Source organism: Plectropomus leopardus, chromosome 11 (genome assembly GCF_026936395.1).
Source record: "Plectropomus leopardus strain MGB_pleo_1.0 chromosome 11, ASM2693639v1, whole genome shotgun sequence".
NCBI classification, from domain to species: Eukaryota; Metazoa; Chordata; class Actinopteri; order Perciformes; family Serranidae; genus Plectropomus; species Plectropomus leopardus.
In genome coordinates, this window is record NC_142186.1 from 8286694 (window position 1) to 8312293 (window position 25600).

The following is a 25600-nucleotide window of genomic DNA, read 5'->3' on the forward strand; positions in this document are numbered from 1 at the left end:
TGTTATACATCCGAGATAAAGGAGAGAAAATGAAGATTTACCATTGTGACCTTTTTTGTATATTTTTGTCCTTCAAAGTCAAATCAGGACATGGACTATAAATCACTCCTAGTTTAATTTTATGCCAGCCTCAACCAATATGACACCCCACTGACTGGATTTTGCTCAGACTTTGCAGAATGACACATGTCAGCACGGTGTTCAGCCTTTTGTAATAGTAGGTCTGCATTAAACATTTTAATAATCCTACAGTGCAATAAGTGTGAATAATTTAAAGATTAAGCCCAAGCATCAGAGGTTTTTTCCCCATCTTTTGAAAAACATTTTCTGTGTTAAAGCTGCTGTACATGAACTTAATGACTGGCAGTATTATTTGACTTACAGTCCCATTTTGGAAAATGTGTTCTGGGCATACACATGACCATTAATTGCAACTTATTTTTTCCATAACTTGATGGTGGTGATTGGAGATCTTGGAGGTGTTTGGTGAGAAACAAAAAGACAAACACCATGTCATCTTGCACAAGCCGCCAGTACCTCCAGTCTGTATAACTATGAGTTCTTCGTTCTTGTTTTTTTTTTTTACAGAGAATGTTAAGTCAATTTTTAATATGAAATATGAAAAATAAAGGAACATTTTGTCTTTTGGACAGATCCCTCTTCCTGGAGAAGACTGTAGCAGCCCGGCTGTTGGGGCTGTCCACCTCACTGAGCACCTTCCACTTCTCTGTCCAGACTCCTGATGGAAAAGCCTTCTTATTGGTGAGAACGAGCTGGCATAATCAAAGAAGCACATGAAGTTCGGGTAAAAATAGACTGCTCAATTATTTGAGAAGTGGGAAAGGGTGATGACACAGGTTCGACAAGCAATTTGGAAAAACTAATTGACTGATTTGTTGAGCGTACTGCTAGGCTTTTAGCCTCTTAACCATCAGCTACAAGTGGATTAATACAAGTGGCTCTTTGTATAACAACAGAAACACTCCACTGCATGTGATTTACAGTAGGGTTGAGTTTAAAAGTTAGTGCTTTAGTGTTTATAATCCAAAATTGATGTCATTTTAACTGAAGCTGGTGGGTGATGTTTGCATGTCTCACCATTTGGATAACATAAAATGTCCCCGGTATTCCATAATTTGCCAGAATTTAAACTGCAGCATATTAAAACTTCATTGAAAAGGAAGGCAGTAACATTATAATTCATCTTGTGTGAAATTAAATGTGAATGTGAATTACCTAAAGGAACAGTGTGTACGATTTTGGGGTATTTAGTGGCATCTAACAGTGAAGACTGCAGATTGCAACCGGCTAAAATTTCTCCCGGTTTGAATTCTTTCAGTGTTCAGAAGGTGTTTAGGATTATAGATGGCGGGCAGAGGTCTCTTTCTCTCCAAAACGAACAGAGCAGGTGATTAAAACTAGATTAAAACACTGAATAAAGCAGTTTCACGTTAATGATCAGTGTTTTCTCGACACTGTTTGGCATGTCAGAGACATGCCATCTCATTCGCCATCTCTTTTTGCGCTCTTCAAATATTTTTTCTTGTTTTTTCTTTCATGACATAAAAGTGTATGAAATCAGTATCCCCTTTACCTGCTACAACTGTGCTTGTATAGTTGATGATGGTTACAAAATACCAAAGTAAGCATAAAGCATTCTTGCACCAAATTTGTGATTCTGCTTGAAAAGTAAATATTACTTTTGTAAATCAAAAGTCCTTCACAGAAAAAGACATGTGCATATGTTATAATACTACATAGTGAAGTTGAATGTTACAACTCTACTATCACTTACAATGTAAAATATGCTCGTCTTGTACTTTTTTTAGTTCCAACACCAACTGAAAGCAACAAATTACCGACTCCACAGCTGGGGAGTGTGTGTGTGGAGGGAGTTGGAGTCATGACTAGACTCTATTGATTTCTTCAATGCTGTTAGAAAAGAAAGGAGGGCTAAGAAACAACAGTGTGTGTGCTGGTTAACCCCCTCAAAGATATAGCAAATAAGTTTTAAAGGTTATAAATTATCTAACCAAAAAAGGACGAAATAAACACTTAAGTCACCACATTAGATGGTTTTTACATGCTGTTTTCCCTGCTGTCTCTCTCTGCCGTTGCCTCTTTGTGCGACTGTGTTAGCTTGCTGAAAGAGAGTCTATTGCTGAGTAGTGTCCCATAGCCAGACCTATTTCCACACTCCGTTTTATCACTGTGCCAGCTGCCCACTGAGCAGCGCCTCTCACTCATTCTCTGGTGGCAGAACATTAAATTAGCAAAGTAATATGACAATAATAGCCCCCAAAAAACAACCAGCAATGTACTCAGCCAGTCCCGACAAAAGATATATATGTCCAGCTGCCCAACCTTAAATATTCGGTTAAAGGTTAGAGAAACAGCTGATGAAAGAAAAGACTCAGAGACATTTGCAGTGTTGCTGGCGGTTAGAATTAACACGACCTGTAAAAGACCTTGTATCTTATCAAGTGATATAAGACCACTGTGCCTCATGCAGCAACATTCTCCTAAATTTCTCTCATCTTTTATCTAAATTTTCTGATAAGAGGGAAAATATAATAGAAGTCAACTCCAGATGCACTTAACGCTCTCAACCATCCAAAATTTGCTCTTACCAAGGTGTCCTCAGTGATAAATCCCACTTGATGATGAGTCACCTTTTAACATGGTGTGGTCTCCTAAACACTACATGGCCAAGATTGAAGACATGACACCAAAAAAGGCTGTAAGAAAAAAGGGCCTCTGCAATAGTGAAATTGACGTAGGCCTACTGTTAAACAAACTTAAGTAAATCTGATTGCAAGGGAATGTAATGAAGTATTAAAAGGAAAAGACGCATGCTGCAGAAAGGTTTAAATACATTTATTAAATTGGAATAATTAAAATAATTTAAAGGAAAAGCAGCAAGTCATCATACATATAGTGTATAAGAGAAGCTGGAACCATGAAATTTGTTTTGCATGAAAAAAGATTGATTCATATGGAATGTGCACAAAAACCTTAATTTGTAAAGTAGATATCTAATAATAGTAGGTGAGTAAAAAGTAGAAAATTTCCCTCTGAAGTGTCATGGAGTAGAAGTGGAAAGTAACCTAAAGTTCCTCTACTGAAGTACAGTACTTGAGTACGTGAGTAAATTTCAGCGGAGGGGTGCACAGTAACTGAAATTACAGTAATTTGGTTCAATGCATCAAGTATTGTAATATTTCTTTAACCCTGAAATTAATAATCCAGTCATAAGAATTACTCTAAAACATAATCTAAATTTGATTAAATGATATTTATGCATTTTTTAAAATATTCCTCAAATGTAAAATTAATCTTTCCTTGCACTGGGTAACATTTTCTCTTACCTAAGAAAATAAATATTGGCGAATTCCAAAAAATAATGGGTAGTAGCAAAACAAGAACAAATTGTGGATGCAAGCAAAAATAAGTAAAAAAATTTAAAAAATGTTTGTATATCATTTCTTGCTTGAGGCCTAATGTTTATAAGACATCTATGATGCTGTCACCCTGGTGTGCATGAGTGGATGCGTTGAGCTGATGTGGTGGAGTGTGATTCCTCCGCCCACATGACATCCGGCATGTGTATCTCAAGTGTTTAGTGACCTGTCTGCTCCTCCTGCAGCTCTGGCTGCTGAACAGCGACTCCATCACAGCGTCAGTCCCAGAAACGTGTGTCGGGGGTGAGAGGTCTATCAGCTCCCCCGCTCTTCACAGTCCATCACCCGGAGCTGCCAGAGCCCTGAAACTCCTCTACACCGCCTGCTCTGACACAGGCATCCAGCAGAGAGAGTAAGCGAGAAGTCTTACCGCATCCTCCAACCCTCCACCCCCCACCCCCCCCCCCCCCCCCCCCTTTTCATCTTTGTTTTCCTCTTCTTAATCTTATCCTTTCATCTCTCCAATGCACCCTCTCAATCACCACCTGTCCCGGCTCACTGCGAGGAATGAAACACCGCTTTGTTGGTGAACAGATTTCAGGTTTTAGAACACTTAGCGCTAAGGGTCCCCGCTTAGACATAATTGTCTGTTCTTTCGGAATAAGATTGCCATCAAAGGTGTTTATCATCTCAGTGTTGTCAGTTGCGTAAGTCACGCTCATATTTGTTGCACATCCAGGGGATGTTGTTTTGACTGGAGAAGGGCCCTGTGTACCTTGCTGTGATGCATTAGAGAGGTGTAGGTGGATGTGCTGCATGTGGTTCTCCATGTTCAGTACAGCAGCACCCCACTGGAAGAGCCTTCCACCCTCATTATTTTCAACTGAATCAGCACTCAGCGTTTTTTTCACCTCCTCCTCCTCCTTTTCCCTGCAGCCGCGTAGAGTGAAGGCAGAACAGAGACGTTTTGTTGTTTCTACCATACTGACAAGCCCACCGGCTGACTGACGGAGAAAGGGTAATTAGAGGTAAAACTTGCATGAAAGGAGAAACGCTTGTCTTTACAGTCAAAGCAGTAGGAGTGCATTTAAATGACATGAAGAACTATATGAGCTCAGTTATGCATGAGAAGCCATTATACCCAAGGTGCATGCTGGGTACCAAAAGAGACGTCATACTGGTTTAAAAAAAAAAGCCATGACAGAAAGTGTACTGCTGTTTTCCTTAAGCCAGAATAAGAATTAACTCTCTCTGAGTGTGTGAATTTTTTCGTTCTGCCAATGTCATTTTAAAGTGGAACTATAATGCTTTTCCTCATATTCTGTCATATATAATGTTGCAGCTTTGGATGTTATAAATAAACTTAGCCAAAATTTCAAATAATTAGGTAAATGTGTGTAAAAGTAATCCCTGTAGGCAAAAACCTCAGGCTTCAGACCATTCTGAATAGTATGTTTCCAGCATTTTTTTTTACTACCTTTGCAACAAGATGACATCAGCTCTCTGGCTGCAGTTAACAATTATTTTCTTTGTTTATACATTTGTCGATCATTCTCTCCTTTAATTGATTGTTGTTTGTACTATAAAATGATAGAAAATATTATGGAAAATGTTAATCAGTGTTTCCCAAAGCCCAAGATGACATCCTTAAATGTCCCATTTTGCCCTCAATCCAAAAATACTAAGTACACTGCCATAGAGGAGTAATTTAAAAGTTGACATCTAATCACTGCTAAGTGTTTACATTACATGCATTACACTGCTTCATGTAGCTACAGGATAACATCAGGGAGAACATGTAATCTTGGTTGACAATGTTGTTAATTTCTCATATTCCATTCCATCATATTCCTGCTGGAATGTATGATAATGAACATTTTGGTTTGGAGCTTTTAATTGTGATTTTTTATTTTTTTATTTTTTATTTTTTTGCTGCAGTGATGGTGCAGATAGCATCTTTAAAAAGGGCTATGTGTGGTCCCCAGTAGCTCACCTAGTAAGGCGGAAGCCACATGTGTAAGGGCTGTGTCCTTGACGCTGCAGCCGTGGGTTTGATTCCACCCTCTGCCCTTTGCTGCATGTCATCCCCTCTCTCTCCCCCTTTCACACAGAAGCTGTCCTATCCAATAAAGGCCCAAAAGCCCCCCAAATAATAATAAAAATAAATCAGTAGAAAAAAGGCCTACCTAAAAAGAAAAGAAAAAAAGTCAAAGTGGGCACTTTATTTAGAGTATTTTCACTGCCGTACCTTGCTTTCACGCAGCCCTTTCCTTTGGCACCTCATTTTCTCAACTGCATAACTTCTGTATTTCTCCACAGGAGCCCAACTGTGCCATGCACTGTATTACTGTATTATTTTAATTTCAGTTACACAGTGTATGCTAGGGCTTTTATTGTGAAAGGTTAAAACTGAAGGACTGGATCTGGTATGTGCTGCCTTTCTGCAATTTATTTTCATTTATCATATTTATCTGCAATATGCTAATATTGACCAATGTAACGGCCTGACCAATTTATCGCTCTACCTTTATTTTTAATTTTGTTTTAAAGTCTTCACTTTAGGGTGCTTCACATTTGAGCACCTGTTTTATTTTTTTTTGATAAATAAATATATACATATATAATTTCTTTTATTTCTTTTTTTTTTTTTCTGAGATTTCCCTGAAGTCTTGCAAAGCTAAATGCTGGTGTTACTCACACTTCCATTTCCCCCTCTGTAATTTACCATTCATCCTTCATCACTCATCTCTGACATTTTTAAATTAAATGTTATGCCTGGGGAGCTGAACTCCCTGGACGATGGCCCTCTTATTCAGGATACAGTCGGTTACAGTCGAGTGCAGCTGGAGGTTGCAGTGTGCCTTGTTAAAACAGCCAATAATTGGCTGGAGAATCGGTGAGCCAGTGCCTAAGTGGATTACGCTTGTCACTAATGGCAGTGACTTGATTATGAGTTGAGTGAAAGTCGCAGGCACCATCACAGTCCGGGACAATGTGAATGAGGTCTCATGGATACGGAAATTGAGTCGAATGAAAAATGTATGCCTGGCTTCTTTTTTTAAAGAAATTCGTCTGATATTTGAGTAATCAAACCTTACTGTAGATAACACTAACTACATTTCCATTCACAAAGAATTATGATGTAGACTGGTTTGGGTCAATATGCTGCATAACTTCATTAGATTTGCTTTGTACTATCTTGTTCCCAAAATCATTATTTTAAAAAAACTCAGGGGTCATTTGGGATATGAAAAATCAAGAACCTGCAAAGTATACTTGCAGAGACCAAAGATGTGGGAGGCATGCCCCAACCAAATGTTAACTTCTATCACTTGGCGGCCAGCTTAAGCATACTTCAGCATCGCTTGCATAATGCCCCAGCTTGGTTGAGGATGGAACCACTTTTTGTAGGCCTTCTTCACCGGCTGCTTTTGTTTTCAGCTCTTGTGGTTCAGCTCACTCAGAATAAAGCAAAACTGTTATAGTCAAGAAGGCTCTCAAAATCTGGAATCAATTTAGATGTCATTTTGGATTGCAAAGCTTTTCATTGTAGGGGCCTATATCTACCTTTTACCCTGTCCACCCTTCTCTAATAGGCTGAGCTTTTTACGTGTGTCTAATCTCTGCATTAAATCATTTAGTGATTTTTATATAAGGGCATTGTTTTGGTTTTTTTTGTAGATATTTACAAGTTTGTAGTTTAGTCCAGGCTCTGAATTTCCCTACCAGCCTGTAAGCCTTCCATTGAGGCTTTCTTAATACCACCCCCCCACATTAAAAAAAGGCCAAACCCACTGTAAACTCATAGACCGTACTCACTGGACAAAACTCAGACTTTCTCAAATTTATCCTGATATTAACCATATTTATCAGAGGTGTTGACAAAATCTTGCCCATTCATATGATTTGGTCTGGCCCATCTCTTCATAACTTCTGGTCTAATCTTTTTAAGACATTATCAGGCCCACCTCAGGTGTCCTTTGATCCAGTTGCATGAACAGCACTATTTTATGTAATATAAGATACTTCGGTCCATCCTAGATTTGAAGCAGATCTTGTGGCCTTCTTGTTCTTATTCGTGACTGACATTTCTTTGTTGGAATCACCCTCTCCTCCATCCCAGTAGGCTTGGATAAGAGATGTTCTTTATTTTAGTAAATTAGGAAAGTATACACTGTGTGGGCTACATTTTCCCAAAGACATTACAGTTCTAGATTGTACCTCACTTTATATATTTGCTATATAGATATATGCTATATATATTTGTTATCTTTGTAACAGCTGGTCTCTGAGCCATACACAAAATGCTCATATGCCATTGTTACAAAACCATTGAGATACTAGTTTTTTGAAGTGGCTGATAGCAACTTTCCTATGCATGTTAGAATAGCTACGGTAGCAGTGTTTCTTCAGTGTGATGTTTTAAGTAGAACCTCTGAAACTTTGTGAACACTTTTTCCTCTCAGGAACTGCACAGATGGCTAAATGTCACCCCAAACAAACTGAATCGGCACTGCACGCTGACAGAGCATCAATCTTTCCTCTCCCAATCACTCTTCCTCTTCTCCTTCAGTCCCCTCTTCTCTATGTCTCACACACAGACATACAGTGTATTGATGGCGCACACACACACTCACCATCAATCCACTTTTATGTAACAATGATTATCTGGTTCAATTTACAGTTAAAAACGACTTAATTAAAGCACCAGGGCAAATGCTTCAATGTGGGATTTACAGCAGCTATTCTGGGCATCATGTTGGTTGTTTAATGTTGTGGCAGTCACTATAAATCACTCCCACTCTACTCTGTGTTTTCAGCATTGTAACGAGTTGGGAGGTCAACGCCATCGGACATCCTGTAGTGCTGCCGCTGAAGGTGTGTGAGGAGCTGCTGCAAGTTATAGACGACAGCAATTCTACGCTTCCTGCATCTATGCGTCGCATGAGATCCTATGAGGTAAGACCATGACTACTTACTCTAAGGGCCACATATTTTTATGCCTCTGCGCTGGCAATGTCCGTCCATCCATTCATCTGTCTGTCCATCCCATTTTTGTGAACCCAATATCTCAAGAATGCCTTAAGGGAATTTCTTCAGATTTGGCACAAACATCCACTTTGATTTAACGATGAACTGATTCGATTTTGGTGGTCAAAGGTAAGTTCACTTGGACTTTGCGTCCATCTCAATCTCATCAGTGCTGCATCGCAAGTAGGCCTTGAGGGAGTTTCCTCAAATTTGGCACAAACGTCCACTTGCACCCAAGAATAAGGTGATAAGAATTTGGTGATCATATGTCAAAGGTCAAGGTTTTTTCTTTTTTTCGTCAGAAGTCAAGGTCAATGTGAGGTTGTGACCATCTCATTCTTGTGAACACAGTATCTAAAGAAAGCTTTGAGGGAGTTTCCTCAAATTTGGCACAAACATTCACTTGATGAACTAATTAGAATTTGGTGGTCATAGGTCAAAGGGTCAAGGTCACTGTGACCTCTTAAAACATGTTTTTGGCCATAACTGAAGAATCCATATGCTAAGAATGGGGGAAAAAAAATCACATAAATGTTTAATATAATATAATAATGCAGTGCTTACATTTTATATTCAAAAGGTCAGAGGTCACATTCACTGTGACATAATATTCTAAAAAAAAACACTTCAACATCATACCTCAGGAAAAGAAGAGGAGACACTTAGTCAGATACTGAATTGATGACACTAACCTTGGGTGTCCACCTTGAAACTGCTGACTTTATAAATCTCGGGTGCTGCTGGGGGAAGATGCTTGTGAAGCTGTTATATTTTCACAGACATGGATGTTAACTGTAAATGCAACTTCACTGGTACACAAAGGCATTCAACCAAGAAGCGGTATTCTCGTTTGGTATGTGTAAAATGCTTATACTGATGCTGTGCTATAAAAGTCGAGAGACTCTGAAAGTCTTTTAATTTATCTTCATGTTTTGTATAAAGCAGCAGGGACTCTTTCTGCCGACAGCGATCACTTATTTCACTTACTTGTTACTTACAGCGCCTTGTTTATCCATTATTCAGCAGCAGTGCTTGACTTGTGTTTTTATCCCGCCTTAATTAATTTCATGATTCAGAGCTTTCAGTTAACAGCTTCGCTTTAGGGATTATGTGGGTCAAATGTAAGGTTTTACTTTTGTCAGCCCTATTCCAGCTCCTATACACCTGTAACTGAACAAAAAGTGTATATTTAGTTCGAGTTGCAGAGAAAAAACCTTTTGACTAGAAAATAGGAGGTGTTAACTTTGCTGACAACTCTATTCTCCTAGCTCTTTTCAACATAGTGACAGGGGTAATTAGCACCATTATCCTCCACTTCCTGCTTAGGAAGTTTAGGAAGTGACTCCCACCACTTAAACAACTTTTCTGTCTGCTAAAAAGTACCAGAGGTTGAATAACATACGTTTAGCAAATCTTTTAGAAGGACGTCTGTTGTTGGACGTCATGTGAAGCCTCTTTTATTGTAGGCCTAGTCTCATGAGGGCTTGGAGTCGCTCTTTGATTTAAATTGGAGTAATGCATAGAAGAAGGAATACTTTCTTGAAAAAAAAACATATCCGAGTATGTGTTTTCTGTAGAGATTTCACATTAATAACTCAAAAAAGATTCCATCATCCTGTGTGCAAGAGGAAGCAAAAATGTGGTCTGAAGTTTGACAGACACCTTCACTACAGGTCTTAGATTTTTCCTTATCATACCTTAAGGTTATTATGAGGTCAGTTATATCTGTGATCTAAGAACAGTGCTGCTTTTTTGTTTCCATGTCTTCAACATGGATTATTACCTAGTAAGGGTGCTGACTTGTTTTTGCCTCGGACAGCTTTAGCCTCAGGGCATTTTAATATTAGGTACAATTGATTTGTACAGTGCCTGAGTACAATTTCCTCCACTCTCCACTCCCCCACCACTCAGCTTTCACATTAGTGATGTTGTTCTGTGTCCGAGTGCACTTGCATCATCACCTGCGGGTCATTTGTTTTCGTTGTTGATACAGTATAGAAGAGTGCAAAAGTTGCAAGTATCCAAGCTCATATACTGGAATCCACCTTCACATTGTGTCTACTGTTGTTTATATTTTGGAGACAAAGTCAAGAACAATCCTATTGTCTGCCTTCTCAGTTTATCACCCATGGACTACAGTTGAGAGGGTTAGATCGATGCATGCATTTGCAGATTTCGAAGGAGACCGGCGGGCGGCTTTGAGAAATGCCTTTGCTATACAACTCGTCAGCTGCTGCTCACGTTATATAGCAGTCCACCCTGTACTCCACCTGATGCCCAAGTACAAATGAACTGTACCTGAGACCATCTTTTCAAGTGGACCTGGGCATTTATCAATGAACTGTGCCTGGGTACAGTACGCAGTGTTCTCACTAATTATACAAACTGCACTTAGGGTCAAGTTTACTCGGGTAAGGCCTGGTTCCCTGATGTGAATGCCTCCTCAGTTTTTTAGCACAGTAGTACTCAAATTGGGGGTTGTATATAATTTCTAGGGGTCATCAGGTGTTTGTGGAGACAAAAATAAATAAATAAAATAAATGTTAATAAAATACAATACACAATATAAAATAAAATATATAATATTTTAGACTGGGGAATGGTTTTTATCTTACATTAACAAAAGATTTTATTAAGTTTCTTGTAAGAGTCAAAGTGTGCGTGCACAAGAACACAGAAAAGGTCTCAGAACACATCAAAAATCCACAGGCACATTCAACAACACCTATGAGTTAGCTTTTAAAACTAAACAAAACTGGCATCACAAAACAATATTTATCTACATTTATGAAACAGAAAATCCCCCATAATCACTCAAAAATAGCAGGGGTGGCATGTAGAAACTGCTGTTTATGCTGGTTTGCAGCGCTGTCTGTCTTTTCCCCTCTGGCTGTGGATTTCTACAATAAGGGTGGGGGCTGGGGTGATAGGCCCAGAAGTTTTATTTACAATCTAAGGAACCGTGACATGTTCTGTCTGTCTGTCTGTCTGTCTGTTTATCTTTAAGTGTCCTCTGCTCTGTTTCAGCACTATGGACAGCACTGCACCTACACAAACACCCTCTACTTAACTCATGTCACCGTTTCACAGCACAAACACACTTGTGGGCGATGGGGGTAATACTGCATTACTGCATAATTAGCCAGCTACAGTTAATGAAATCTGTCAGCAGTTGCCATTTTGGGCGGCAAATCGAAGGCTGTCAGCTAGAAATTAGATGGTTTTTTTTCTTTTTACCTCTGTCTCAAAACGAGAACCCATTTCAAGAATTCCTGCAAATATTGAGTGGTAAATCTGCCACGCTTATCACTGTAAACTTCTGTGCTGTGAGAATGACAAGCTTAATATACTATCGCAACAGTAATTTAGGGGGCCAGGGATTGGTGAACAGTCAATAATTCCAAGAAACTGCAGTAGTTTTCATAATGATGTATTGATGTTTCGACTAGCCGCACAGAGCACCTACAACTTGAGTGTGCACACTGCAGCAGGATCACGGTTTGCCGTGCCACCATGCTGCTAAAGCATGCCATACGAGGCCGGAGAAAGGCAATGTGTTTGTAATATATCTAGCTGTATGACTAACAAAACTCCAATCTCCAAGCTTATGACTAAAGAACAAAAAGATTTTGGTTTACTAACAACAATCAATGAGTAGTAGCCTTTCTAAACTCATAATGTCAAGCCCAGCTCAAAGAGACAGAACTTTTATATTTTTCTAGCACGCTGTGATCTGTCTTGTTGGAATGACATTATATAGAAGCTGAAATTCAGCAGTATGTCACCTTAGAAGGAGAAGGAAATTAAACACTAGATTGCTATTCTACTTATCTCACCTACAGTAGGCTCCTCTCTTGTTGTAATGGTAATGTGCCTCACACATTAAAAAGCTCCAACAGCACAAACTCTTAGGATGACAAACAATCAGGAATTAGGGCTCCGCTGAAATTGAGAAGCCACAGATAGAGCGACCCAGACATAGGACACAGTATCTGTCTGGTGCTGGAAGCGGTTACAGCTGTAAAGAGAGTGTGATAAATTGACACACTTGAACACTTCCTGATAGTAGAGGCTTGTGCTATAGGCGGCAGAGGACAGGAAGGTAATGTGATCATAGGGCCATCTCGAGTTACCGGAGATGGTCTGAGAGCATCTGAGAGTCCCTGTTAAAAACACTGTTTAAAAAGTCGAAGTCGAATGGCAGTCTGAAAACTTATTATGATCTGAAGAGTTACATTTGATGAACGATCAAATGATGTCGCGAGAGAGAAAGAGGATCAGAGAGGGTGGAAAAGGGAGCTACGGTTCTCCTGCTGTTGGCTTTTGAAGACTTAAGTGAGTGAAAGCCTCCTTAAAAAGAGCAATTATAATTCATGGTCATTTAAAGGAACATGTTAAATTGCGTTCATGTTTTGGTCAATATTTTTAATGACTATGATAAGGGTGCAACAATATCTCTAAAGACATACTTACAGTGGAGTCCATTTGGTGAAAGCGAGTGGTCATTCCATCTAGGCGCAAATATTTTTTAAATCATTGCTATATGATCAAAGAAAATGGAGAAAAAGGGGCTGTGGTATTCACTTTTGCTCAAAAGGCAGAGCACCTACAACTACCAGAATGCACTGCACCACAAGGGACCAATAAGCGCTCGCGGTGGTGGGTGATGCAATGTAAATTCATCTGTCTGACACAATGACGGCAGGCTGGTAACTAACAATTTTGTGTTATAGTTAAACAATAAGCCAAACCATCTTTCTGAAAACATTTGAGGTGAGAAATATGCAACACAGTAACATAATCTCGGTTTATATTCAATCAGCACTTCTGAGTTTTACTGCCTGTCAGTTTTTGCAGCCTCCATTTTCACTGTGCAGGGTGTTGTGTGGCGCCCATTTCCTCGTTACAAACTCTCGCTACTACAGCAAAACAGGGCACTAAAATATGTATCTAAAAGCATTTAAGGCAAAAAACAGGCAGTCCAGTAACAAATTCTTATTCGTTTTCTGTTTGATCAGAGTTTGGTCGGAGTTTTAGAGAGAGAGAGCTGGGTGAGTTTTTCTCTTGATCCAGTTCTATAAACATTGTGTCCGTGGTGGCAGCATGGGCAGCGAGCGAAACGAAAATGTGGAGGCACAGCCTGTAATTCAAGCGACAGCCTGAGAGCAAGAGAAACTCGAGTGAATGACACTTTTTGTATTATCTGGCTGAAATTTACTGGGGGGGAAACAGGGAGATGTAGACACTGGTTAGATGGAGGGACATTTTTCACAGGTCATTGACACATACTACCCACATTGTTATGTGGGTAGTATGCTAAGCTAGTTGGAAATCGGTGTAGTATCCCTTTTTTTTCTTTTTTTTTTTTAAAGATTTTTTTGGGCTTTTTGCCTTTATTGGTGATAGGACAGATATAGTGAGAAAGGGGGAGAGAGAGGGGATGACATGCAGCAAAGGGCCAACGTAGGAATCGAACCTGCGACCACTGCGGCGAGGACACAGCATCTGTACATGGGGTGCCTGCTCTACCAACTGAGCCACCAAGCTCTTCTGTAGTTGGTAACTTTTATAAAAAATTACTTGCCGTTTTTGCTGAAACTATCACTGTCACTGTCAAATAATCTTTGAAAAAAAAACCCCACATTATTCTGCCTGCTCTATTGCCTGGAATAGCAATGCTGCATTTGAACAAAAATAACCAATCAGAGGTAATATTTGAAGATCTTGCAGACCAGGTAGGATTTTAAGGGTTCCTCAGTTTTCAGAACATAATATGCAGTGTTTTATAAATCACTGTCCATCAGTTTGCCAATGGTTCTGCTATCTCTTGCAACCTCCACCTATTTATCACCTATCATCCCTATTTTTTATTTGTTAAAGAGTGTTGCTACTGACAGCAACCAAAGGGCAAGTATTGTTTGCCAATTTTTCACAATTGTTACCAATGGCAACCTGGCAACCATTACCTTTGAGCCCTGCAATTGGGTTTAAGTCTGAATATTAGACTACCCATACATACTGCATACATATGCAATAGGTGTTTTTAACTGCAAACATCATGACTCATTGCAGGATAATCTCAGGTGTAACTACTAACATTGACGATGGCTCATTTCCATTTAAGTGTCCTTGTAGGCTATTTCAGTGAGCCAGCGTGCACAATAGGCCTTCTTCACGAAATACATTTTTGCATGTTAGAGTAGGAAAAGGTGCACAGGTGTAAGTGATGAAATTTAATGAATTCTATTTAGCTGCTTCAGTTTCAGGCTCCTGGTATTGTGCATGCTGGCACATGCTGTCACACTGTCAACCGGGCTTACTGGGGCGCTTGAATAGAACAGAGCCATCGACAGCGAGCCAGCATGCACAATGCCAGGGACCTAGAATGGGCTCACCTAAATGGAATTATTTAAATGTAATCATTTACACCTGTGCTGAATGTCTAGCCTGAAAAAGGTTGTTAAAAAAGACTACTATAATTTGAACAGCTGCAATATATAGCTCCTTTTAACTGAAGAGAGGATGTCCAATTTAGTGTTAAAGTATATTTATAAACTAGTCCCAATTTACATCCAGGCGTACTCAGTTTTGTATTACAGATGCAACCGAATTGTGTCATTTCCATATATTGAATGGGAATCTATCAGCATTTTTTTTTTATCAGCACATTATATGAGTACCAACCTCAACAGCCCAGTCTGTCAAGAACAGCACTAAATCAGAGTTTTTAACTGTTTTGAAGCCTGTGTGTCTTCTAACACAGTATCTTATGAACGTCTTGAGGGAATTTTCTCAAATGTGGCGCAAACGTCCCCTTGAACTCAACAATGAACTGATTAGATTTTGGTGGTCATAAGCCAAAGGTCAAGGTCATTGTGACCTTGTCTTCTTTATGTATGAATGTGATATGACAAAAACATCTTCAGGGATTTTTTCTTTCAAATTTGGCACAAAAGTTCACTTGGACTCAAGGTTAAACTGGTTACATTTTGGTGGTCAAAGGTCAAGGTCATTGTGACCTTGCACTGGCATCATAATCTTCCACACAATATCTCAAGAAAACTTTGAGGAAATTTCCTTTTGACAAGACAAAAATTTCCACTTGACTGATTAGAATATGGTTGTCAAAGTCACTGTGACCATTTGTCCATCTCATTCCGTTGAACGTGATATCTCATGAGTGCCTTTAAGGTATTTCCTCAAATTCTGCACAAACTTCCTCTTGGACTGATTAAAATTTGGTGGTCAAAGGCCACTGTAACCTCACAAAACATGTTTTTGGTCATAACTCAAGAAATTATATGCTAATTTGACAAAATTTAACATAAATGTCTAATAGGATAAAATGATGAAGAAAAAGAAGTCAAAGGTCAACTGTGACATAATAATGTTCTGTAAAAACACTTTTTGAACATTTCTGCATGTCATATCTTAAAAGGGAAGACATTTAGTCAGATACTGAATTGACGTGTGAAGAATTCAAGTTTTCACAGACAGGATGTGAGCTGTAAGTGCAACTTGAGTGATGCGCGGAGGCATACAGTCATTAGGAGGTAATTCTAGTTTGATCATTTCAGCCCTGATATGTGAAATGTCGACTGTTGTTGTCTGGGCTGCTTTATTACCCGCCCTCCATTCCTGGGCCGGCTGGTGTAATGGGGTGTAAAGTGGCTCAAGCTCTGAGTGTCACTCTTCAGCCCAGCAACAGACAACACTTCCCTCCCACCTCGTTAATTTCCCCCTCACTCCCACAGAGACAGCATGTCGGTTAGACAGAAACTCATCCCGAAACTGATCCACCGTTTTACAATGAAGAACGGAGGAGATGTATTGATCATACATCGCCTCACTCTTACTGCGGTTCACACAGCTCTCCACCAGAAATGGCTGCACTTTGTCGAAATAAATTACTTCCTCCAAGACGCACACGTCTCGATTCACTGCACGTGCACCAATGTATGAGAAGGGGAATTAATCAACAGAGCGTGGGGGCCATGACGCTGTTCTTAGTCAGTGTTTACATCAGGATATCTCTGCTCAACAAAATAAATAAGGCTGATATCCTTCATTAATTAAAAAAATGTTGTAATAGATAGTCAGCGATGTTTGCCCCTGGTGTGACAGAAATTATACAGTTTGTTAAATTAGATCTTTAATGGTAGATGGGTTCATACTGAATTGGTTGTGTATGGGATGCCCGAAGCCTAAAGTTGCTATAATGTGACAAGACATGTATTAAAATCTAAAGCTGTGGTTACTAGCCTATTTTGTCTAGAATCTACAAAATTTTTAAATGAGCTACAGTCACAAATAAAGCAGCTACTGCCATGAAATTAAGTTACATAAACTGCTGTTACAATTAAGTTAAATAAAATAGTGTTATAGTGTTAAATAAAGTAAAGTGTAAAGTTAAATGAAGTACTGAAGTTAATGAAATATTATCATCACTAAATCAATCAAAGCAAAAGCCATGGTTCTTTTATTTTGAAGGACATGGCTCGTCTTGGGTCAGAAGTGTTGATGTTTTTGCTGTGTACTTGAAGCTTCTGGTCAACAGCTGGATGTTGGTGTTAGCAGAAAGTTAAACTTTTTGCAGTATGACGATTTATCTACTGCGAGCTTGAAACAAACTAACAGCTGTCCAGTTCATGGATTGTAAAGATTTCCAAGTCGTACTGGTGCTCTGTGGACACAAAATGTGACTAAATAATCGCAGTCTCTCTGCAGATACAAACACAGGCCTCACTACAGCCACTACCACTCATTAAGTTACGCTGTTACCATTACCGTTGAAAGTGATGATTTATTCTCTAAAAGCAAACTAACAGCTCTTCAGTTCATATATTAAAAGTGTTTGCAAGTCATAGTGGTGCTCCATGGTCACAAAATGCAACTAAATAGCTACTGTCTGGAACTCTGCAAAAGCCCTACCTTGAGTGTGTGTTTGTGAGAGGCAGAGAGCCGTTGGAGAGAGCGGGAAAAACGAAATGCCAAAGCAATTCTCATGCCCCTGGCTAAAAAGACTCGACAAATTATACTCGATGTTCATGAAAAAATAATTTTATATATTGCACGTGGAACAAGCCACAATCTATCAAGTGTGTTCAATTTATGGCCCACACCTACAGCCATCCCATTATTAACACCTCCCCCAAAAAAGGATGTCATTCCAGTATTTTTCTCTTAGTGTAATGCCAGTATCACACTGGATGCAGACACACACTGACATGTTAATTGTCGCACAGCCGCCCTTCAGCAGTAACCTGGCCGGTTACACCAGGAGAGCATTTCTTAGCTAGGGTCAGCAGTGATTCTCCCTCTCTGTTCCTCTCTCATCACACTGAGAGCTTTATCCCTGTCTCTCTGTCCCTGCTTGTCTGTGTGTCTCTGGCTGTGTGTATGTGTGTGTGTGCGCCTCTGTGTGTGTCTCTGTCTCTGTGTGCCTGCACGTCTCTTTCCCTCTCACTTAAGTACACAAATAACAAGCATTTTGGAAGCACTGGATGCATATTTTATCATTTTTCATGGTCAGATCATATATATCATATCTTATATATCATTGATATAATTCATAATAGAGTATTTAGTGTTTCCTGCCAGATTTGCTCACAGACTCGCTCACAGAAAAAAAAGACCAAACGCCAAATAGTATCTACCCTCTGGTTTTGCCCAGGTCACTCCCATTAATATTGTTTGCTCTTTCAGCACTGTTGTCATCGTTAGCACTATTAGGACAGTTAGTGCAGCCACCAGCCACCATTTTGGCTCAGCTACTTCCAAGTTTGCTTGCGATGTCAGATTGGCTATTGTTAACACAATCCATATCTGTGAAGATTCTCTTTTTAGCTTCCTGTTTTTACAGGACGCACATACATTTACAGAAACAAATAGCACTCTGCCAACTGTTTCATGGACGCTTGAAGGTGTTACAGTATAATTAACTCAGGTTGGGGGAGGTGTCCCCTGTGCAGTCAGCCTATTGTACCCGGTGGTTTACTTGTTATTGTGACAATTACATTATTGAGGATCAGCATTGACTGGTAATTGGTAAATGTTATTTTCCTCCTAAATGTGAATATGTGAATAAATATTTCAATGAAATAGTAATTTCTATCGTTTCAACTGCGTTGAGCTCAGAGCCATTTTGTTACAATGAGTTGTCTTTTTTATCCCACACCTCTCCTGACTAACCACATTAGAATATGTTGTGTGGCAGCTAAGAGAATGCTGCTCATTAATCATGTGTGCGCTCAACAAGTACCATTCAGCCTAATAATAACTTGATGACAGTTGCATCTACTGACTGCTTGAAATAATATGTAGCAGTAACAAAAAGTGTTGAATTCTCAAAAGGCAGTAATCGGTCCACGTGTTCCCGAAATGTTCATCGTTCTTTTTCTTTTGTATTAAATTTGGACAATGTCTTTAGGGTGGAGTGGAGACACACCCAATATGATAATTGAAATGCACTATTTTATGGGTCAGTGTCTTTGTTCACTTGGCCAGGAATATATCCACGTCCATATCTGTTTTCTGCTTGAACTGCAGGACTTCCCTGACAGTGTAATGTTCTGTGTAGCAGCAGCAGCAGCAATTTGTTTCTTCTGTCACGTTCAGCTTTTCCACACCTCTTTCTCTCTGTCTCTTCATGTGTGAAGAAACATTCACTATGCTGCTTGCCAAGTTTTAAGTGTTATGATAACAGTCCCTGGCACCAAGCATCAAAGAGCATGTGTTTGCTTGAAAGACTTCCTTGTGTCCTCTCTTCTCTTGTCATCATCTCAGAACCTTTTAATACCCACATATTAACCCCTTTTCTGTAGAGTCCCTTCTTTAACTAAAGAGCTGTTGCATAGAAATTGAAAAACCAGGTTGCTACAGGTAGATGTGATACTTTGCAGGCTTTGCAGTGATGTTTTATATTTCGCTGTGCTCATACGAATTTCAATGAGATCAAAGAAGTGTAACACCCGTAAGCACATTATCATCAAGTGTTCTGGGAAGACCTGCTGTCAGCATCCCTGCTAGTTTAAAGACCTTCATGTAATTTTAACACTGTTAAATACAAACTACCTAAGAACCTTCTTTGAGTGGCTTCTCATTATATAAACAGTTGAGTCCTACAGCGTTAAAGGTTCTGTGTGCGACATTCAGAGCATTAATATAGCTGCAAACCACTATGTAAAGATATAGGAGTGATGGTCTCCTGAGCAGAGAATGAAGTCACTCTGTTAGGTTTGTGTTGCCATCTGTGTGCCATCTTCTCTGTGGTTTGTTGTGGTAAACCTTTCAGTCTGTGCATGCATATAATTGCATGTGTGTATCCCACTGGCTAGCTCATTTCTGCTGCTTTGCACTGGATTAGCATGGCAGTTACCACTGATATCAGGACAGCATCATCGAGTAAGCGTATAGCCTCCAGCCTCTGGTTCTCCCAAGTTACACCGTTGTCATTGTTTAGCACTGTTTGGGGAGTTAGCACTGTTAGCCGCTGGCTCAGCCACATCCATGTGGAAAATTGTGTTCAGACAACTGATACACTTTGAATTTTACATAGACTCTTTAAATGTAAACCTCAGTTGCAAATGGAAAGTAGTAGAAGAGTCTTGTGATAACTTTTTTGTGTTATGTATTTTCAGTCAGGCTCTCAACCAGGTGGTATGCCTCTTGGACTGCACATTTCATCTTGTAGTCATACTTTACAATGTTGCACAGTCTTGTTTTGTCCATAATCTAAAGATATTCAATTTACTTTAAGAGGGGTAAAGAAACCAGAAAATATGTATATTTAAAAAGCTCAAATTAGACAATTGTGACATTTTTGCTTAAAAATTACTCAAACCATTAGTTGGTGATTCATTTTAGTTCTCTTTAAATTCTTTTAGCTTCATGCAGTTACATAGCTTACAGTTAAGATGAACTGCAGTTATAGCTCGATTACATGATAGCTTTTCAGCGCGGAACATTTCGTACATACTCTACTTCTGTTTTTTGATACTTGGTCTTGTTTTGTTTTTTCCCTTCTTACTCATCATTTGTTTTTCCCAGCTTTCTTCTACATATTTATGCTGTTCAACTTTGACTTCTGACCTGTGAACTGTAGAGTTTCTAGCTCCATCTTTTAGTAGCGCATCAGTGTGCTAGGTACCCCAAGCAGAAGATAAAAGAAAAATGGGAGCAGTTTCACAGTTACGAAAGGTACCATCCTCAACTTTCAAAATGAAAATGCAAAAAAATGCATGCACTGAATTGAACTGACCTGCTGATGGAATCGCCCCATAAAACACTTATTCAACTTTTTCAAAATTGTGTAAATGTATGATAGATTCAACACTTTGCTCTGCCAGATGCAGCCACAGCTCTAATGTTAGCCCCTGTACAGCTCCCCAAGCGAGTTGTGGTTTCTTTGCTTTTCTCACCTTGTCAACAAGAGCACAGTACACCTTTTCCCCAGTTTCATTTTCCCAGCTTCAACATATCAAGTCAGCTTCTCTCCTCAATCTAGACTGCTGCTGGTTCAGATTCAAGATGGGGGTTTATTGCCGAGTAGGTTCTCACATGGAATGAATTTGCCTTGGGGTTGGGTGCATACAGTAAACATATTAAGAAGAAATACAAATAAAGTCAGGTTCTTTATCACACTTTGTCTTCATATTCTGGGCCTCACAGTTCACCTCTAGTTGCCGTTTGTTATCATTTGTATGAATTACCATTGATGCGCTTGAGTGGTGAGCAGACATTGGCATGGGGACGGAGAAGACAGGGCCTTGAGTGAGGCAAATGCCCTCATCCATCATCCCAATATAGAGCCCTCAGTGGAGCGCAACCATAGTCTGTAGCAGGCAAACACCCAGGAATAGCAGATGGAGAGAGAGGGAGAGTGAGAGAGAAAGAGGGAGAGAGCAAAGCTGAGCTGATTTGTTTTCTGCGCTTTGTTTATCTGCATGTGTGTTTTTGAAGTTGATTAAATCTCTACCACCTGTGGTGTTTTTGTTGTTTGAAGGCAGTAATTGCAGATAATGTGTTTCTGTGCTGATCAGCAGACCGTAGAGATCCAGTACATCTGTGCTTTTGGGAACAAAAATCCTCATTGTACTGTACAAACTGGAGTTTTCTGAAAGTTAATCTGTTTTAATTTATTCTCATGTGTCACAAGTAGATTTAAACCTTCCCTAAACTTTTTGACTTTTGTTCTCAGGTGGCATACCTCAGGCTGTGAGGTCAAAGATCGGATGCCAAGAGGTCAAGACTATGTTCATCACCACAGGGGAAGTCAAGAGGACCTGGGACAGCTGAGAAAGGAACTTTTCTGAACATGTTTGGATATGTTAAGGTGGTATCCAGCAGATTTCCAGTAAGTATGAAATGGAGATTACTGCAAAAGGAAATCGTTGTGTCATCACCTCCAACAGAATCATGTTGAAACAGGTTGTTGCGTGGTTTCTAAATTCGACTGCATATCCAGTAATTGCAAAACTGGAAAAGAGTGAACTCATCATCAAAATAGTTTTGCACATTAGATATGATTATATCTTGCTGTAGTTTATAATTTTTAATACTAATTTTTAGTCACACATGCTTTTCAGCCACTGTAATACTTTTTTTATGTTTGTCCATTCCTGAACTTTATTTTGTTTTTTTTCCTACTATTCTCAACAAAAACTGATTAAACTGTTGTATTTTTGAAGGTATCACCTCTCCCTCTTTTTTTTCCCTCTGCTGGAGAGCACTGCTGGTTGATATGTGGGACATTGTTCTTGAGTTGGCTCTTGATGAAAGCCTATTATAGAGGCACTTCAGCCCCAGGGTACAGCAGTGCATCCTCCACTTGAGTGTAATTACAGCTTGTGGAGCTAGGTGTTTTTTTTTGTCTAGTTGTGGGTTTATTTGTGTGTGCCACTGAGTGATGGTGTTTATGTAACATGCGTGGTAGTGAGAATCAATGCGAAAATGTATAGTTAAACACTCCTTCTAACACTCCTTCTAACAACCTTCTAAAATTTATCATGATATGGGCTGGTCGGTCAAGTGGCTCTTGTAGAATGTCAAAGTACTTTTTACACATTAGCTGTGTGTGAAGCCAGGGATTGCAATGTCGGTCTATCTTGTGGTTCAGACTAAAATATCTCAACAACTTTTGGATGTACTGCTGTGACATTCTTATACAGACTGTCATGGTTCCCAGAAGATGAATCCCATTTACTTTGGTGATCCCCTCAGTGTTTTCTGTAGAGCCTGTATGCCTTCATTACTGTCAAATGGATTGCCATGACATTTGATGCACACAATCATGGTCCTCAGAGGCTGAACTTAGGATTTCCCCTAACTTTTCATCTAGTGCACCCAGTAGGTCAAAGTTTCTACTTCTCCAGTGATATTTCTCAATATCTACCTGTTGCACTGGCACAACACTTTTGTACAAACATTCGTGGTTTCCAGATGAAGTCCTACTGATTTTAGTTATCACCCAGACTTTTCCTTGAATGCCACAGTGACTCCACAACTTTTGGATGGATTGCCATGACATTATCTATACACAATTATGTGTGTATATGACTAAATACCTGCTAAACAAATGACATGCCCACAGAATCAGCTTTGTGGGTAGTGCTAATTAGCAAATGTTAACGTGCTGACATGCAAAACTCAAGTCATGGAGGCACATACCCCCTTGATTCCATGCATACTACAGTGTAAGCATATTAGCATGCAGGCATTAGCATTTAGCTCAAAGTACTGCTGTACAGTAAAGCCACAGAGCTGTTGGCATGGCTGTGAGCTTTTAGTCTTGTTTCTTTGTAAGACAAAGATTTTTTAATGATGCAATTTTTTAAAATTTGTGTTTTGAAATATATTTTTATGATGTGTGGCTCATTGGGACATTTAAATGCATAACTTTCTTGTAATTTCCGATAAAACTTTCCGCAGAGCTCGGTCAGTTGAGTGAAGCAGGATTATCCATTACTGATTACCACTGGAGCTCAGGATGCTCACACCTTTACTTCATGGCTTGTGAACACGGCATCCAGCCTCCATAGGTTATCTCTGACCAGCAATGCAGACTAATAAGTGCCCGTACGTCTATTTTTACGAGCTTTTAGTAGTGACGGGGCTCCTGACTGCGTGCCTGGATCTGCTGAATGCTGATGCGGCAAGTGACAATTACTTTTAAAGAATACAAAGAAGTATTGTGCCCACTGAGGCGGCAAAGCAGAGAGTGAATTGGCTAATTAAATACATCCAACGCTGAACCGTCAAGGGGTTCTCATTTCCTTTCTGCCCTTTCTCCACAAGTGCAAATGAAGTAGGCTCTAAATAACCCATTTGTTTCAAGCCCGCTGAGCAGAAGGAGCTATTCCACATTACTGGCTGCCGCTGTGGCTGTTTTGAACACAGCGACAGACACAGTCACCCAGGAGCCTTGAGGAGTTGCAGGCACTCTTTGTCTTTCTGCCCTTGATGGACAATAGAAGTGTCAAATTAAAAGTTTTTTTTGTCCAATACACCACCTTCTGTTGACACCATGCAGCTCATTAGCCTTTTCAGATGGTTATCTCATGAAAATATCAGTCTGAACAAAGGTCTACTTCATATTCAGCCTCAGTAATTACTTGTCCATGGTTGGAGGATGGTTTTTGCTCTCTCATCTTTTACATGTGTACAGTAGATAAGGGGAGAAAAAGTGAAAGGATATCTAACTGCAGCTACTTTCAATGTCATAGACTTGCCATTAGGCTTGGGCGGTAAGTAACCTCCATACTTTTCCTGAATTTTCACCGTGGCACACGGTATATGACGGTGAATGTGCAGCGCTAACAAATCACTCCCAACTCCTACCCCCACTGAGTTAGTGAGTACACTACTTACTTTCAGCTTGTCAGACTAATAAATGCACAATAGAAACCCGCAAAATGGTAATAAAAGTAATATTCTTGTACCTACTTTCCTTATTAAACAGAAATACAACTATGCATCTTTTGAAGTCAACTTTCTCTTGGTGACAAGGCTTAATTGCCTTGTTAACTCATAAAATACATGTCATTTAAACTTGACAAACAAACAAAAAAAACGTACCCGAACTGTTTTGGTTACTACTGTAGTGAAATCCATTATCCCAGCAATCACCAGCTCCGATTTGGACAAAAATAATCCTGAATTCACAAAGTTAGATGTAAAAATTATTCCCTATGGTCTCTCTTCAATAGCTGGCCGCCAACTGTTTACAGTCCTGTAACTTATCCCTCTGCTGCCAGGTGCCGTGTGTCTTTCAGCTTAGCTGCCTGTTCCACCAGTAAAGACTAAAGACGGAGCTCTGATGGTGCATGCTGTGAACTATATACAATGAGTTTTTTTTTTTTTTATAATTTTATTTAGGTTTTTAGATATATACAAAATACAAAAACAACACACAAAAAAAAAGAAAAGAGAATGAGACACAGAGTCCCTGCCCCCAACCCGAACAAAAGGCCAGTATGTACAGAATATAATACATTATACATCATATATTGTACATGCATACTTAAATAGACAGTGCAGGTATTACCCAATGCTAAAGCCACAAAAATCCAGCAAAGGCAGTTAGCCACAGGAAACCAGATTCAACCACCACGACCAACAACAAATAAGCAGAAACACACTTAAGGTCCTTTAAATTTAGACAGTTAAAGCATGTAACATGGACCTTAATAGTATATACAATGAGTTTAACAGAAAGAGGTGTGCCTGTATTTATGACAGTATTGAAAAACATACCTACGGGATTTCTAAATACCCTGGTATATTGTAATGCGATAATACCACCCAAGCCTACTTGGCATCGATTTTATTGCTTTAGACTCTTGAGAACGCATCATCATTCTGTGGGGTAGAGCTGCATCTTTGGACAGATATCTCTGTCATTATGAGTAAATTTATAACCCTTATCCTGGTGAATGTCATATTTGTCCACATAATAATACACATAAAATTCACATGCAATATAACGTTGGTTGGCCACTTCTTTTTTGCTGAATGATATCCCATAGCAGGATTTTGTGAAATATTTCAAAGTTTGTTTGATAACCCTAACAAGACTAGTACTCCATAACCACATTAATTATTTGTTATTGTGTTCTATTTCACTTGGCAAGGTGGGAGTAAAATCTGAGAAACAACTAACAACGACTAGC

General features: G+C 39.4%; 1 protein-coding gene across 1 annotated transcript in view; it reads left to right on the forward strand.

Moving 5' to 3' along the window:
• Positions 1-22123, forward strand: part of ube3d (ubiquitin protein ligase E3D) — a 31247-nt gene extending 9124 nt beyond the window's left edge. Inside the window, exons 7-10 of the mRNA XM_042490481.2 lie at positions 654-762; positions 3647-3813; positions 8222-8360; positions 21631-22123. Coding sequence (XP_042346415.2) covers positions 654-762; positions 3647-3813; positions 8222-8360; positions 21631-21651 — 436 coding nt within the window. The 3' untranslated portion in view covers positions 21652-22123. The remainder of the gene's footprint in view (positions 1-653; positions 763-3646; positions 3814-8221; positions 8361-21630) is intronic.
• Positions 22124-25600: the final 3477 nt, after the last annotated feature.